Source organism: Loxodonta africana, chromosome 9, assembly GCF_030014295.1.
Source record: "Loxodonta africana isolate mLoxAfr1 chromosome 9, mLoxAfr1.hap2, whole genome shotgun sequence".
NCBI classification, from domain to species: Eukaryota; Metazoa; Chordata; class Mammalia; order Proboscidea; family Elephantidae; genus Loxodonta; species Loxodonta africana.
Window position 1 is genome coordinate 40,568,897 of NC_087350.1, and position 16,523 is coordinate 40,585,419.

The window sequence follows — 16,523 nt, forward strand, 5'->3', positions numbered from 1 at the left end:
GCTACGGCTGCTAACCAAAAGGTCAGCAGTTCAAATCCACCAGGTGCTCCTCTATGGCACCAGTTCTGCTCCGTCCTATAGGGTTGCTATGAGTTGGAATCGACCTGACGGCAACGGGTCAACGGGTTATCTAGTCTAGAGGTTATTAACCTTGGCTTCATATTAGAATTACCTGGGGAGCTTTCAAAACTTCAGTGCCCAGGATCAGCTGAACTAGACTGTCTGTGGGTGGGCCCCAGGCATGAGTGAATTTAAAGTTCCCCAGGCAATTCCAATGTACAGCCATGGTTGAGATAAAGTGACCAACAATCCAGGTATGCTCAGGCCTGAGGGTTTTCTTGAGATGCAGGATGTTCAGTGCTAAAACCATGACTGTCCCAGGCAAACTGAGACGGTTGCTCACCCTAGTTGAGAACCACTAATCCAAACTGTCATCCTGACCATTCTCGTGTGATATATTTTCAATTTTTGAGAAGTCAAGGCTCATTGGCTTCTCACTTTCATCTGACACTTATCTAATTATATTCAGGCCAGTAGCTCCCATTGACCTCAGTGACTCTTTCCTGCTACAAGTTTTTGTTCAGATTTGTGCTGCTGTTACTGATTTGGGTGACATATAAATTGGTACCATATGAATGATAAAAAAGGAATGATTAAACCATTACAGCAGGTCAGCAATGACTGTCAGACAAGCTAAAGAAGCAAATTGTAAGGTGTTACCTTCTCAAATGCCATCCCATGGGGCCTTCACTGTTTTTTCCCTTCAAATTGATTCCATTTTGACACCATTCCTGTTTATTCCTCACTTAACGCCAGTTGCCCTGGTATGTCTGCCGTCCCTCTTGTTATCGGAGGGGATAAGAAATAATTTCCTTGATGGAAAGTTCCCTGCATAAATGGAATTAATATTCATCATTCCAAACACTAATCAATTTACTACAGGTATATGTTTTATACTAAACTCATCAATGTGTGGCCCGCAGAATCAGGATTGCTCTGAGCAACCTGTGAAAGGAGCACAGTATCACAGCTCTCCAGGGCCTGGCTACTCAAAGTGTGGTCCTCAGATCAGCATCTGGGAACTTGTTAGAAATGCAGTGACTCACATCCCACCCCAGACCTACTAAATCAGAATCTCTAGAGATGGGACCCAGGAATCTGTATTTTTAAAGGATCTTCACAAATGCCCCATAGGGTTTCCAAGGAGCGGCTGTTGGATTTGAACTGCCAACCTTTTGGGTTAGCAGCCGAACTCTTAACCACTGCACCACCAGGGCTCCGCTCCGTAGGATAACTCGGTGAATTGCAAAAACTCTGTTCACGTATAAATGCCCTCATATGATTTCATTTCAGTCTCAAAACATCACAGCTGGGTAAGCAGGATAATAATTATTGTCCCATTTCACAGATGATAAAATGATGGCTTAGAGAAGTCCAGAGCCACACAGCCATGAAAGGGCAGATTCAAGTCCCCTGGTTGCAGCCCAGGGTTCTCTCCACCTACCATTCTGCTTTTGTTCTCGTCTCACGTCCAGCTGTTTGGCAGGTTGTATGTATGGACAGGAGGCATTGATTCAGGCCACCACTGCCCAGTGGAGCTTTCTATGATGACAGAAGTGTTCCATATGTGCACCACCCAATTCAGTAGCCACTAGGCACATGGGGCTGTTGAGGACTTGAAATGTGGCGAGTTCAACGAAGAAACCGAAGTTTCGATTTTACTTCATTTTAATTAATTGAAATCTACATAGCCACAAATGGCTAGTGGCTACCATATTGGACAGCACAGCGCAGATCTAGAGACTGAAGGGAAGCAGAAAAATGCTCTAGTGGTTTCTACCTACGAACCAAAGTAAAGCTAGGCTGCTCTTATGCCTTTCGCAAAAAAATCTTCTTAGCTTTTGTTCAACAGAGTAGCAAAGGCGGCCCACTAGTTGCTGAGGGCACCATCACCATGCAATTAAATTAGTGCTTGGCCAACAGAGGAAAAAAAATGTGTTGTAGACCAGGCAACATGTAGACGTAGACCATGACCCCCTGTGTGTCAGAGTAAACTGCTTTATAGTGTTTTCAATGGCCAATTTTTGAGACGTAGATTGCCAGGCCTTTCTTCTGAGGCACCTCTGGGCAGGCTGGAACCTCCAACCTTTCAGTTAGCAGTGGAGTGCATTAATCATTTGCATCACCCAGGAATGCCTGTTGGAGACCAGAACTTCTCAAACTTTAACATGCCCATGAATTGTCTGGGATCTTGTTCAAATACAAATTCTGATTCAGTAGCTCTGGGGTGGGGCCTGAGACTCTGCATTTCTAACGAGTGCCAGATGATGCTGATACTGGTAGAACTGGAACCAGCCTTTGAATTAGCAACACTGGAGAGCAGCGGGTCTCAGCAGGGCTGATTTTGTTCCCCTCTGGGGACATTTGGCAATGTCTGGAGACATTTTTGATTATCGTCATTGGGAGTGGAGAGGGTGCTCAGGCATCTAGTGGGAAGAGGCCAGTGATGCTGCTAAAAATCGTACAATGCACAGCACAGTCCCCTACCACACACACACAAAAAATTATCCTGCCCAAAATGTCAATGTCCTGACTCAAAATATCAATGCTAAGTTTGTGAAACCCTGCTGTTGGGCCAGGTTTGTGCCACAAGAAGAAGGGGCCATTGGAAGAGTGGCAGAGTGGATTTCCTTGATATGATAACTAATCAATGTTTTCTCTCTCCCAATGTCTATACACAGGAGCCAATGCCTCGGCCCCAGACCAACTGAGCTTAGCTTTAGCCTGGAACAGAGTCGACATCGCTCGCAGCCAGATCTTTATTTATGGGCAACAGTGGCCGGTAGAGTATATGTCGTCCCCTCTGAAAAGCCCGCCTGCCTGGGCAAGGGTATTTTAAACCTCTGAGAGAGTTTCAGGAAACCACTGCCTTTTCCTGAAGATGGAAACATCCCTTCGAACCGAATACTCTGGCCTGGGCTTCCTTTCTCATCTTTAGGAAAATACTGCCACCTAGTGGAAGTTACAACTAAGCACAACTCCAAGCGGTCCAAACATTTCCATCATTGGTCTTTAATATCAATTTTCAGCTACAAATTATGTCATTTATTTTAATATGAACAAAAAAACATAAGAAAAAGGTTGCAATAATTAAAATTAAGGAATTAGTGGAGTTATTGGTTGTTTCTGGTGGTCTGTTGAAGGGGACAAAAGGAAGACGTTGCTGCTTCCACGTGATGCCGCCCCGTGCTGATTTATGGCTGGGTCACACCTCAGGAAGGCAGATTTATCAGGCTTCAGCGTGCAGGTGCCATCTGGTCCTGGTGGCTGAATACAGGTCCTCCCTATTCCCAAGAACAGCACAGAGCAAACTGGAGCTTTATATAACCGTTCTTGGTTTGTTTCCCTCAATTGACTCTACCAAAAATAAAAACCTGGAAAATTAGCCATGGGGTGGTATACCATGTATCCCCAGGAGACAGCCAGGCTGCCTGAAATTAGATGCCTGTGCCTGGAATCACTGAAAGACATCATTGGTCCTGTGCAGGTCTTTTTTTTTTTTTTTTTTTAACCCTTTTCCCTCAGAGAATTTCTGCCTTAGATTGATCATATGTCTTCATTTAGCATTTGCAGATTGCTAATGCTAATTTGTCAAGAAGGCACTGGGAAGCTTCTGAGGAAGAAATTAAATAAAAATGCTAGTCAGTGACAAATCCAGAAGATGAGCTGTTTTTTTATAGTTAAGTGACACCTTCCTGCCTCTGTCTTGCCCATTTCTCTAAGGAGACCCCATCATGTCTTTTGGGTCCTTTGATCTGTTTCTTTGGGTTTCTTTTCTCGAGTCAACCTAGTGGTATCAGCCTAAGGAAGATGGAAGCGAAGACAGCAAAGTACCCATTTTGACGTTTACCGATGTTGCAGAAGTTTGGTCAAAGAGTTGAAAGGGAAACACCCTTCAAGCTCTTTCCCCTTTTCAGAATTCAGAAAAGAGATTCAGGGAGGGAATAGCTATTGCAACTAAAATCGTTGGCTTCCATTTGCAAAGACAGAGCTGAAATCACAGTAAAGGGTATGGCTGTCCCAAAAGTGGAGTTGAGTACAGTCTTGCTAGCATGTTCCTAGATGTGTTGAGGGTTTACCAAATGTCAGAAGCCTCCATTTCTAAGCTGTCTGAGTGAACACCAAAGAACTGCATGCCTACACCTTGGAGCAGACTAACTCAATGACTTGGTTTGCAGGTGGGGTCTCTGGAGCAAGCCATGTTGGATGCCCTAGTGCTGGACAGAGTGGATTTTGTGAAATTACTCATAGAGAATGGAGTAAGCATGCACCGTTTTCTCACCATCTCCAGACTAGAGGAATTGTACAATACGGTAGGGCCAAGCTAAGGCACTTTTCTTTGCTCTGTGTTCTTGTTTTGCCTTCTCCTGCCTCCTACATGCCTGTGATCCTCTCCCCAAGTTGCATGGATCCTTCCACACAAACGCTTCCCTAGGCCTGTGTAGCCAACAGACCCAAGTCAAGGGATCCTACTTGTTTTAACTGCTCAATTGTCAACAATTTAAGGCAAAAAGTTACGTGACCACCTAAGGGAAATATTCTCACAGATTCTCACACAAAGCCAGGAGGCTCTGGATTAGAGTACGTTTTATTCTGCAAGCCCACGGGGTATTGGAAGCAATCAGCAAAGGAGGATTGATTTAAGTCTAAGCATCAAAGGGGCTGATTAAGCATCTCACACCAGTTTGCTATCCTCAGAGCTGTGAACTTCATTCCTTTTGCGCTATGGTGGAATAAAATGTAGAATACCTCCTATTTGAGGTTACTCAAAAGGATTTTTTGTATGTTTTGTTTTTATTTATTTTGCAATGACTTATTAAGTCAATCGCTAGGGGTGCCAGGCATTAATCATAAGAAAAACTACCATTTATGAAGTTTTTCAGAACATTCAGCAAGCTAAGTGCGTTGGTTCTGAGCTAATCCTCACTAAAATCAAATGCAATTAAAAGAGAAAAGATTGTTCTCTCCCATTTCACAGATGAGGGAACTGAGGCCCAGAAGTGAATTGATTTCTTTAAGGTTATTAAACTCCTAACTAAAGAAGTCAGGACTAAACACAAGCTTCTGTCTCAGAGATTACTCTTCCTCTCGTTTGTTACAGTGCCTCTCTGTCCCACCACCCAGAGCACAAATGGGAGGGGGCTTATTGACCTGTCCCCAGCCTGTTTTAGACTAGAAGGATGGCACTAGAGGGCACCACATAGCTTCTATTTCATTCCTCCTGCAGGAAGTACAAAACAGGTTAGCAGAGCGGCCTCGGGTTTCTGTTTACTCCCCAGATTTTTCTTGGCTCAGCATACTGAGACTTGGAGTAAGAATCATGGGGTTTTCCCAAAAAATAAAACAGTTGAATGTTGAATGTTTACATATCAATCAAGGGAATAGAGTAATTTATTCCAACGACTGAAACAAAAAGGAAGGAAGTAGGAAGTTTTAAACCAAGAAAGGCCAATACATTTCACTACTCCAGTAAATTGACAGTGGTTCTCTGGAGTACTCTGTTGAGGATTATGGGAGTTTGAATGGCCCTAGTAGCAATAATCATAGCTAGCATTTATTGAGTGCTAAACACTGTTTGGGGAGCCCTGTGGTGCAGTGGTTAAAGCACTCTGCTGCTAACCGAAAGTTTGGTGGTTTGAACCCACCAGCTGCTCCAGGGGAGAAAGATATGGCAGTCTGCTTCCATAAAGATTACAGCCTTGGAAACACTATGGGGCAGTTCTGCTCTGCCCTATAGGGCCACTAGGAGTAGGAATTAACTCAACGGCACGAGGGTTTGGAAGCACTGTTTTAATAGCTTCATATACATTTTATCGTTTAACTTTCACAACAATCCTATCAAATAAGTGCTATTATTATACCCATTTTAGAGATGATAAAACTGAGTCACAAGTAGCTTGCCCCTGGTCGGAGCCAGATTTGGAACCAGGCAGGCTGACTCAGAGAATGTGTGTTTACCCACTACACAATGTGGCATCCCTTCAGTAGAAAAAAGATTCTGATAAGCGTGTGTGCATGAATGGGCAAGTAGCTGAGACAGTACGCAGGGACTGTCCCAATACTTGAGTGTGCTGCAACATTTCTTAAGGATTTGCTATCGCTGTTTTAGATCCTCCAGTACGGTTGCCAGATTTAGCAAATTAAAATGTAGGACACCCAGTTAAATTTGAATTTCAGATAAGCAAATTATTTTTATTATTATTTTTTTTTTTTTAGTAAAAGTATATCCCAAATATGTCATGGGACATACTTATATTAAAAAGTATTCATTGTTTATCTGAAATTCAAATTTAGCTGGGCATCTTATATCTGGTCACCTTATTCCTGAAAGACAAGAAGATAGAAACCGATTTCACTTTATTCTCACCTCAAGCAAGCAAACAACTTTTCCCCAAGCATCTCTTTTCTCCAAACCACCTGTGGCTTTTTCTTTAGATCAAGGGTCGACAAATTACCACCCAGGGGCCAAATCCAGCCCATTGCCTATTTCTGAATGGCCTGCTAGCTAAGAATGGTTATATAATTTTTAATGGTAAGAAGAATATTTTGTGGCACATGAAAATTACACGGAATTCAAATATCTATGCCGTTAGATAAAATTTTATTGGAACGTAAACCAAAAGCCAAACCCATTGCCATGGAGTCGATGCCAACACAGCCACGCTCATTTTTAAACATTGTCTCTGGCTGCCTTTACACTACAATGGCAGAGTTGAATAGCTGCAGCAGAGACCACGTGGCCCACACAGCCTAAAATATTTGCTACCTAACTAACCTTTTACAGAAAACGTTGGCCAGCCCGTGTTTAGACGACTTCTCATTCATAATGGGTAATAAACAAGTCGCAATGGTGATGTGCCAAAGTGTATTTCCAGCGAGGTAAACTAGCCCCTTTGCCTCCCTCTGCTGCAAAACTAACTCCTTAAACCATACCTTGGGCAAGCTATCATCCGAGTTGGTGGTCTCCCTCGCCAAGCTTAAACCTAGAACCTCAAATGCTTTTTCATGAGGAAATTCAATCCTCAAATCTGCCAGAGTGTTTGTTTAGAAGAAACAGGTACAACTGAGCAACTAGAACAAGGTCCATCTTCTCTATACACTGCCCCTCCACCAACCAGAACCTTTCCTTCCAGAACCTTCTTGCCTTGCCAACTAGAGCCCCTAACTAGCAAAACCATTTCATTCTTCTTTATTGCTTTCAGAGACATGGGCCCTCAAATACATTGTACCACTTGGTCAGGGATGTCAAAAAGGTAAGAATCCTCTTGACTGCAGGTCAGAGGCCCTGTCTTGACTGCTTTCTGTGATCAGAAACCACCTCTGTTTTGCATGAGCTGCCAGAGAACTCCTCTCCCTGCCAGACCTACCCCCATCTCAGAACACAGTGTTACGTGTGTGTGTCTTCTAACTGACACCCCGCTTATGATGCGGCTGTGGTTTCATCTCCCGTCTCTGTGGTTTTAGATGCTTTCGTTGGATAGAATGCTTTGGATAGTGGTCACTAGGCTTTCCCCGTGCCATGTGGATTTATGCCGTTCCTTGATTTTCCCATCTCCCCCTCACTGTTTGGGGAGCTGGTGTCCATGCTGTCCGATTCACCATCAGAGGTATCTTTGTTTGCCAGATCCTGGTACAACGTGTTGCTTTCAGTTCTGTAGCATCATACAGAGTGTAGTAAGCGTTTTAAATAGTCTCAGAGAAACAGGGAATAAAACATACACACGCATTCCATTCTTCTTTCACTACATTTTCTTCCAGAATATCTTTTCACTTTTTCCATCTCATTTGAAAAACTGGTAAGTATGGATTAAGTAGACTTAGTCCCGTTTTACAGAGGAGGAGACTGAAACACAAGGAAGTGAGAGCTGTGTCAGCTGGTTAGTGAGGGGCTGGAATTCAAGCTCAGATCATTGGATTAATAATAATAATATAATAATAGCTAACATTGAGCAATTACTGGGTGCTGGAACTGACCTAAGCTTTCTGTGCTTCCTAATCATCTAATCGTCACGACAATTCGATGAAGTAGTTTCTATCATTACCTCCCATTTTAGATGAGAAATATGCAGCCCAGGATGGGTATGTTTAATCTTGCCAAGTGCTGTTCTTTTGCCCCATACAGTCTCCTACGGAGGTAGCTTGGCTTCCGAATACTTCCGGTATTTTCAGAAAGTGATGCTTTAAATTCAAAGGATAGACTAGATGGTGGCACTTCACCACCCTCATAAACACACATACACACACACACAAGAACGTGTGTGCATGCGTGCGCACATACACACACCATCACTCGTTTGTAGCAATTCCTCACAATGTCTACAGCACATACCCTAGGACAGCTACAAAGGGAGGTCAAAAATAGACTACAGTTTCTTCATCTCATAGGAAGCCCTTGGCTAAAATTGACCTTCAAGTGTCCTTTAGCTGCCTTCTTATTTTTCCTTCTTGCTTATAATCTATTAATCTGCGGGACCTTTACTAGTAACAACTAAAGGATAAAAAAGAAACACCACGCAACTTCTTCTGTTGGACCTTGAAAACTCCCTCCCCATCTAAACATTACTGTATGGAGGGATTTTTCATCTGTATGAGTTAGAGAAACCTGTAGTTCTTCCCAAGTGAGGGAAACAAGCTGTGAAATTCGCACACCCAACTCAAAAACCATATTACGGAGACCACATCTTTCCTCCCCATCTCAAGCCGTGGTGGTATAGGTGCGCTCAACACTCCCATTTCTCTTTCCCACGGTCTTCCAGCTTTGTTTAATCTATCCTGGTTTTAAATTGCTTGGAATTGAATGGGAAGAAGGATTTTGAAAGATTAAAAGTACACACATCCATTGTGTATCCTTTGCCAAGATATCTGTGGCTCGTGTTCCATAAAATGTTTTGACTTTTTCTAAAATAGTGAATATCACCCTCCTCACCTTGAGCCACTTGGTGTCACTGAAGTAGGTGGGAGGCCTTCTAAAGAGATGGCTACCCCTTCAGCCAATCCAAGCCTTCAAATAAAGCCACCCACCCACTACCATCCGTGTCTGCCAGCAATCCTGGCTCGCCTGACAATACTGTCAAACACATTTTCACAGTTAGATGTCACTGACTATATAGATGACCAAAATCCCCCTTATTAGATTCTCTTCCCATAGGACCCTGCTTGGCAATGCCATTTTCTCTTTTCTGAAATCCCATTATACTGCTTCTTGCATTTGCCTGAATCATTTGTAATAGAAGGTATGTAAAGTATTATTTAGGGTTGTTGTTTTTGTTTTTTTGGGGGGGGGGTCTTTTTAGTTGAATATGTACCTTAAAAATAATATAGACTAGCAAGAAAGAGCAGAATGCAAAGAATCTGGGAAGAGGGATGTATTAGGGACAGTACTGTTTTTTTTAATGTGATCCAAATATTGGAGCAGGAAGATGGTTATTTAAGCATTCATTATATGCTAATTTAGTAACTGGATAAAATGGTAACAAATCACCTGGAATAGTAGTGAACTGGCCTAGGAGAAATTTATCCTTTTTCCTGGGAAGACAAACTGCCAATAAGTTGGGGAGAAATACAAAGCCTACGTTTAGTTTCTTCTCTTTGGAAGAAACAGGAACAGAAAATGCAGACTCTTTATTTCTAGAGAAATAAGAGTGAGCATCTGACTGTTGGAAAGCAAGACAGGTTACACTGGTCACCAAAGGAGCAGAAAGTATCCATGTTTCATACTATATGGAGGAAGGGAGCTGAAAATGAGGCTTTAGTTTTTTGTTTTGTGTTTTTGTAAGAAATGAATGAGAGAGAGATTGCTACTGAAAGACAGCTCCATCAGATGGATCCAGGTGACTTCCAGCAATTTAGGTGTAAACTATGTATAATGCCAAGAAAATCCTGGACAGTTAAATTGATTTTCAAAATTAAAGAACATAATTATTAACATGTGCTTTGTGCTTTACAATTACAGGGCTTTTTATGTGTAATAATTTATTTGATCTGTGGCAAAAAAATAATCGACAAATGGGAAATCCTGGTGCAAAATGCTATTTGTGAGCTAGGAACTCAGTTCTGGACCTTAAATGTAGTTAGTGTTTGATAATATATCTGTTTGATAATATATTATCCATTTGATAATTAATCTGTAAGATTAAATTTAAATAACTCTTACTACCCAGGCGATGGATTTAGGAATTATCACAACAGATGTGACACTTTCACGTTCAATTATTCTTTGTGACCAACAGAACTGAATGTGGGGAACTGCTCCCAAGTTAATTTCAAAATCTCAAATTATTTGTATCAGGGGAGCAGCCTAGGAGCAATGAGATAAAAGAATTGCTATTCAGCATCAATCAGAAATTTAAGTCGATACAAGTCAACCCAGTTCCCTGAACTGTTCTTATGCATAAATCCATTGAACATCCCCAATGCTCTCACATTAAGCCAGAAAGGCCCAAGTCTGTCTGCTTCTCTGTGAAATATAACCTGCCATTATATTATATAGTAGCTGGCTGTCTGCTCAATTTGTGCCTCTGTATGTTTTAAAGTCGTTTTCTTTCTTTCTTAAATTCAGTGTGCTAATACTTCCCATTACCTGTGCTATTTCTCCCCATCAAAGGAGGGTGATTTTTTTAGTATTATGTAGAAGTAGTGGTGAAATTATGATAATTTAAAGTTCATTTAGATGGGAATCAAGACGCAGGGCTTTGCAGAATGTAAAAAATAAATTAAGAAATAAAAGCATTTCTAGGCATACTTTGGATAAAGAAAAGATATTTGCATAATCCCCTCTGTTAAATTCATGCAAATTTGTAAAAGCTTCCTTGGGTCTTAAAAGGCTGATTGCCCTGTCTAGTAACCAAACACTGGGGGCACGTCCTCTTTTCCCGTGAACTTTCACCAGATCAAGCCCCTGCGTGTTAATTACTGAAACCAATTGCTGTCCACTTCTCCTTCCTGATAAGCTGTCCCAGGAGAGCCCCTTCCCCACTCTCTTGGTGAACGTGATCATGAACAACCATCGGGAACACCCTGTTTTGGAGACTTGCTACAAATTCCAAAGCAAACCTGTTCCTAAACAACTGGATGCTGTTGGGGATATCCTGAGCTGACATTTGAAAAACAGAGTTCGATTTGAAGAGAGGGTCTAAGAAGTGAACTTAAACTCTTCTTTTAATGAGAAGGCATCCTGAGGAGTGGCAGGAAAATGTTCAGGATTAACCACTTGCTAGCAATTTCATAGCACAAAAAAAGGAGAAAACCTTTTCAACTTGTCAAATTGCACCCACCCCATAGACCAAGCTTCTCCTTTTTATTGTGTGCGTCAAATTATTTGAATTACATGGCCTCCCACATGATGCAGAGGCATGAAATGGGAACTAATCGTTCAAGCTTTACCAATATGTTCATAGCAAAGGGGGAAGGGGTAACAGAAACAACAGGCAGAAGGGAGTATTACCCCAGTATTATTGTTAATTGATTTCTAATTTGAAAAGCACCCAAGCAGAGGAAGACTCCTCCAGAAGGTTTTTGGACATTACCTGTTGGTCTGTGTGGTGCCATCCACCTTCTCTGCTCTTTCCAGAAGAAGTGGAGGCCATAAGCACAATCCCAGCCCTGTCTATCACTTTGCCACCCCTTTCTTCTAGCCCCCAGTTCCACTAACTAAACCCCACATGATAACGGGAAACTAGACCGACCCTGGGATCTCTGGACGGGGGTCTTTGTCCACTGGCCTGGCAGCATAGAAATGTGAGCAGCCTGCCGGGTCATGGTTATAAAATCGGTCCTTTAGATATAGATAGGACGTTAGGAGTCACTGTGTCCAAACCACCTCTTGTCAGAGAGTAAACTGAGGCACAGAGAAAGGAAGTCCTGAGTTACATGGGTACAGAGCCAGGGCCACTGCCAGCCCAGTGCTGTTTCCACTGTGGGCTCACATGGCTGGTTGTTCTCCGCATGAGTAGTCATAGGTCCCCTGCAAAGCTGGTCCTAGCAGAAGCAGCCCCCATGCACCATCTGTGACATCAGCAGGCCACGGGTGGTCAAGGCCGTGGACTCAACACCTCAGAAATGTGCCAATGCTGCCATCCTTGTTAGCAAAACCCCATCTCTGTCTATCCCCTTGCCAGGCTCAAAAAGGCCTAGACCGTACCCAATTTCATTCATTTTGTAAAATCTATGTCTTCTTCCCCAAAAGTTTCCATACTTCCTAGGAATAAATTTAAAACTAATGTCCCTTGATTTCTCTGCTCTGCAAATCAGATACATTCAAGCTTTTAGGCTGAGTACAAACATACTACTTAGTAAGGTGAACTTTCTCTCCTCTGGATACCACTTCAACAAGAGCATCTGACTCTCTTCCTGTCCCCAGAGTGCTATGAATTTGTTTTCTTCATTTGTTATACAACAAAACACTTAGAACAGGCAGGTGGATGCTGCTGAGGGAGGGGCCTTCATGGGCCTCAGTTAGGTGAGCAGCACCCCCTCGTGATCAAACAATGCAAGCACATAGAGAGGATCCTCTCAGGCCTTGCCTCAAATTTCTGTGGAAACCAGAATGGTCACAAATCCTTTCTCCTGGGTCTGACCAGACCAGACATACATAGTTCCGAAATAATCTTTATTTGAGTGGTTTCCAGAAAAGGGGAATTCCGACACCTTTCCTAGCAACATATCCCCCTAACAGCTCTTTATAAACAAAGTCATCTGCTAAAAATGTTTTATTTGCCCCTGTTAAATTTTTACTTAGTTTAAATTTTACTTCTATTATCACTGTCCTGACAACTTCCACTCTTACAGCCACCTCAAAAGCATAGACATTGCCATTCAATACTGTTCTTCAGGCAATAGTGGTGTCATGCTCCTAGAAATCAAACTGATGCTCACGCCTAGGTTCCTCAAAAGAAAATACATAGTCATTAGGCTCACAGACACCACGTTATGGGTTTTGTTTTTTTTTTTCCAGTTATTGTACTTTAGATGAAGGTTTACAGAACAAACTAGCGTCTCATTAAACAATGAGTGCATATATTGTTTTCTGACATTGGTTATCAACCCCACGACATGTCAACACTCTCCCCTTCTCGATCTTGGATACCCACGTTTTAAATTTAGGAAATCATTACAAGATAAAAAGTAAGCACAAGTTCATAGACTTCCTATGATTGTCTTTCAATAGTATCACAGTGATTTCTTTGGGGATTTTTTATTAGCCTGCTACTTGAGTACTACAAACCATACAGACAAGTTCAACCCCCTTTAACAGTGAAGAAAAGTGAGGGAAGTTGGCTAGTTGGCTAATTAGTGGGAGACAGACGGAAGCACAGGTCAGCAAGCTTACAGCCCTGAGTTCTTAATGCTGCCAGCCTCACAGCGCTGAGGAGAATAAGGCAGATGGTGTGTGTCATCTCTGGTGGGCATCCTTAGGAGAGCCAAGTGTCTAGGAGACCAGGCCCAACTGGTTGCGTCCAGACTCTTGGGCTCTTCTGCTCTTTAAATAGCAGCCTTGCCTAACTGTTCAGTAGAGCCAGAGGGTGCAGAAACCTTGGCCTTGTCGATCTGCCCCTAAATAATAGAGAAAAGTGGCTGCATGGGCAATAGTTTTAAACTTTGCTTAATTCTGATGGAAAGGGCAATACCTGAAAAATTATCTTAAAAGAAAACCTTCTCTAAGTTGCCTTATTCTCTAGTTTTATCACGCTTTCCATAAAGAAGTCAGATGACTGGTCTTTCTTGATAGGTTGAAGAGAGCTGAACTTGCTGATTCAGTTAGATTGATGAGATCATCTTCGAACAAAGGAGATTTTGAAATTCTGAGAAGGGCAGGGAGAGGGGTAGAGACCATTTTTGAAAAGGCACGATTCAGCTAAGGAAATGGCTCTTGGGCTGGGTTCTGATTGGCCAAAGCCAAGGATGGGTGTTCTATGCACCAAAGTACTTCCACCTTATATATGATGCCCTACGAATGGCTCTACTGCAGACCATTTGGTTAGCAGCCAAACGCTTTAACCACTGCACCACCAGGGCTCTCTGGGGTGACTAATACACTGCGGTTATTTAGTTGTTACTGAGACCCTAATACTAAAAAGCCCAAACACAGACTTGATTCCACTTCACATCAAATAATTTCACTGTTTTATTCATTCACATTTTCAATATGTATATTCTGAGTATCCACCATATAACAGGCACTATAAAAGGCACTAAAACCCAGTGCCATCCTCACTATAAAAGGCACTAGGAATACAAAAATAAATAAAAACAATTAAGAAAAATAGTTATAGGTTTGATGATAGGATATGGTGGGCTTCCTCTAATCCTGCATCCTAAAACCTTCAAATGGCTGCTGTTGACCATAGGAAAGTTGAGTAAGGATGACTGCAAAAACCTATCATTAGCTTATCAAAACAATTTTCTACTGAGAGTGGTTCTCTTTTTAGACTATGAATTCCCTGGTCTACTGTGTAAGCTACCATTGCCACCTGAACCGTGTTCAGTCAGCAGACCAGTGGTTCTCCAGCTTTGGCATGTATCAGAGTCACATGGAGAGGTAATAAAGCACACAGAGACCAAGTCACTGAGGTAGAGCAGGGCTCAAGTCTTTGCAGTGTCACCAAGCTCACCAAGTGATTCTGATACCCACCAAAGTTGGAGAACCACCAATTACGAGCCACTTCATGGAAGTGGCAGAGATCTACAACATCCCGTGTGGGGCCATCCACTAAGGACAGAAGTGGACAAGGCTTCTTGTGCCTCTGCAGAACACATCTCAGGACCCAGTGCCCAGACTTCACAAATGCTGTGACACCACAGCCATCCATAGTATGGAGGACTCTCCTCAATCAAGGAACTAAACCAGAGGCTGAGAGTTGATAGGCCACGCCCTTTTGAGTTCTCTGTGCACTCAGACTTGCCCACACATGGAGCACCTCTCCCTGACCTAACAGAGGAAGGGTTTGCCTTAGACCCTATACCAGCAAACAAACAAACATAACCAGTTGCCGTTGAGTCCATTCAGACTCATGGTGACCCTGTGTGGGTCAGAGTAGAACTGTGCTCCATGAGGTTTTCAAGGCTGTGACCTTTCAGAAGCAGATCACCAGGCCTTTCTTCTGAGGTACCTCTGGGTCGGTTCGAACCTCCAACCCTGTAGTTAGTAGTTTGCGTTACCTGCGGACTGCTCAGATCCTATAGAGCTCCCTTTAAAGTAAAAACCAGTAATGAGTAGATAATAATAAAAAGCTATTTAGCTCTTATCAAGAATTTTTGTTTTTGCATTTTATCTGACAAACAGCTAAAACATACATATGCATTGTATGTCTTTTAGAAGCATTATTCTCTTCAAAGAAAAGTATGAAAAACCTCTTTAATTCTGGGAAAATAAATATTCTTCTCCTACCCCTCCCCGCTTTGTCTTTAAGAACAGATTTTCTTACACCACTTCATCCTGTCACCCAAAATCCCTCCCTAGATGCTGTTCTCCATTTGTGAAAAAGGTGCCAAATTTTTGGGTAAGCAGTAATAGAGACTTTGTATTAAAGGAGACTTGTGCTCTAAACATGCCTCCTGAGGGAGACCCTGGTAATGACATCTTCTGGAAGAGTCTTCAATGAATGAGTGAGAAGAGGTAAATTATCAGCAGGAGGGTGGTGCCAGGCCTAGACCAGGGGCAGAGTAGGCACGGGAAAGCAGAGATGGGGACCTCAGGGAACCTAGTTTGTAGTGGGTGGGAGTGGTCGTATTTGCCATGTCAACGTTTGTGCTTCTTTCTGCTACACTGGTGTTTTTTTCTCCCCAGCTGAAGACTTGAATAAATATTTTGACGTAATTTTCTGTTATTCCCAACGATTACTGCATCTTCTTATTTAACTTATGTCTTCTTTCCAAGCGAGAATATCCAGGTTTCGGTTGGATCTATTTTAAGGTGAATTAATTAACCAGCCTAATAATATATTCATGTGTTTTTTATTTTTCATTATTTTTTATTTACTCTAAAATAGTTACAGAACACATGGAGCGGAATCCCTAGTAAACCACGTTGTCTTTTGGATCTGTGTGTGTGTTTGTTTCCTTCTTCCCCGGATAGGGGAACCTGCCTCCGGACTACAGGATCAGCCTGATTGACATCGGCCTGGTGATCGAGTACCTGATGGGAGGAGCTTACCGCTGCAACTACACTCGCAAGCGCTTCAGGACGCTCTACCACAACCTTTTCGGCCCCAAGAGGGTGAGCCTTGCTGCTTGGTTTTCTGGGCTCCTCCTGGGAGGTCGGGGGTGCCCTAGAGATTTAGGGTGTGGTTTCCTCGTCTCCTAGGAGGAGACTAAATGTGAAGGAGGCGTCTCCTCCTCTTCCTCCCTCTGCCATCAAATCTGTTTAAAAATAATACAGGAATGCATTAGGGGAGGAAGAAAAACGCATGTGTGTCTTTGTGTGTCTGTGTGTTTGTGTTTCCACTAGGTCCAGCTCAAATAAAAAG

At 42.6% G+C, this 16,523-nt stretch overlaps 1 protein-coding gene across 2 annotated transcripts in view; it reads left to right on the plus strand.

The window, feature by feature from the left end:
- Positions 1-16,523, plus strand: part of TRPM3 (transient receptor potential cation channel subfamily M member 3) — a 996,165-nt gene that overhangs the window by 847,971 nt on the left and 131,671 nt on the right. The window contains exons 10-14 of one of the 2 annotated variants that reach the window (XM_023544757.2): positions 2,742-2,842; positions 4,239-4,373; positions 7,263-7,313; positions 15,935-15,970; positions 16,133-16,273. In XM_023544757.2, the coding sequence (XP_023400525.2) occupies positions 2,742-2,842; positions 4,239-4,373; positions 7,263-7,313; positions 15,935-15,970; positions 16,133-16,273 (464 nt within the window). The remainder of the gene's footprint in view (positions 1-2,741; positions 2,843-4,238; positions 4,374-7,262; positions 7,314-15,934; positions 15,971-16,132; positions 16,274-16,523) is intronic. The other variant, XM_064291228.1, reaches the window with a different exon arrangement.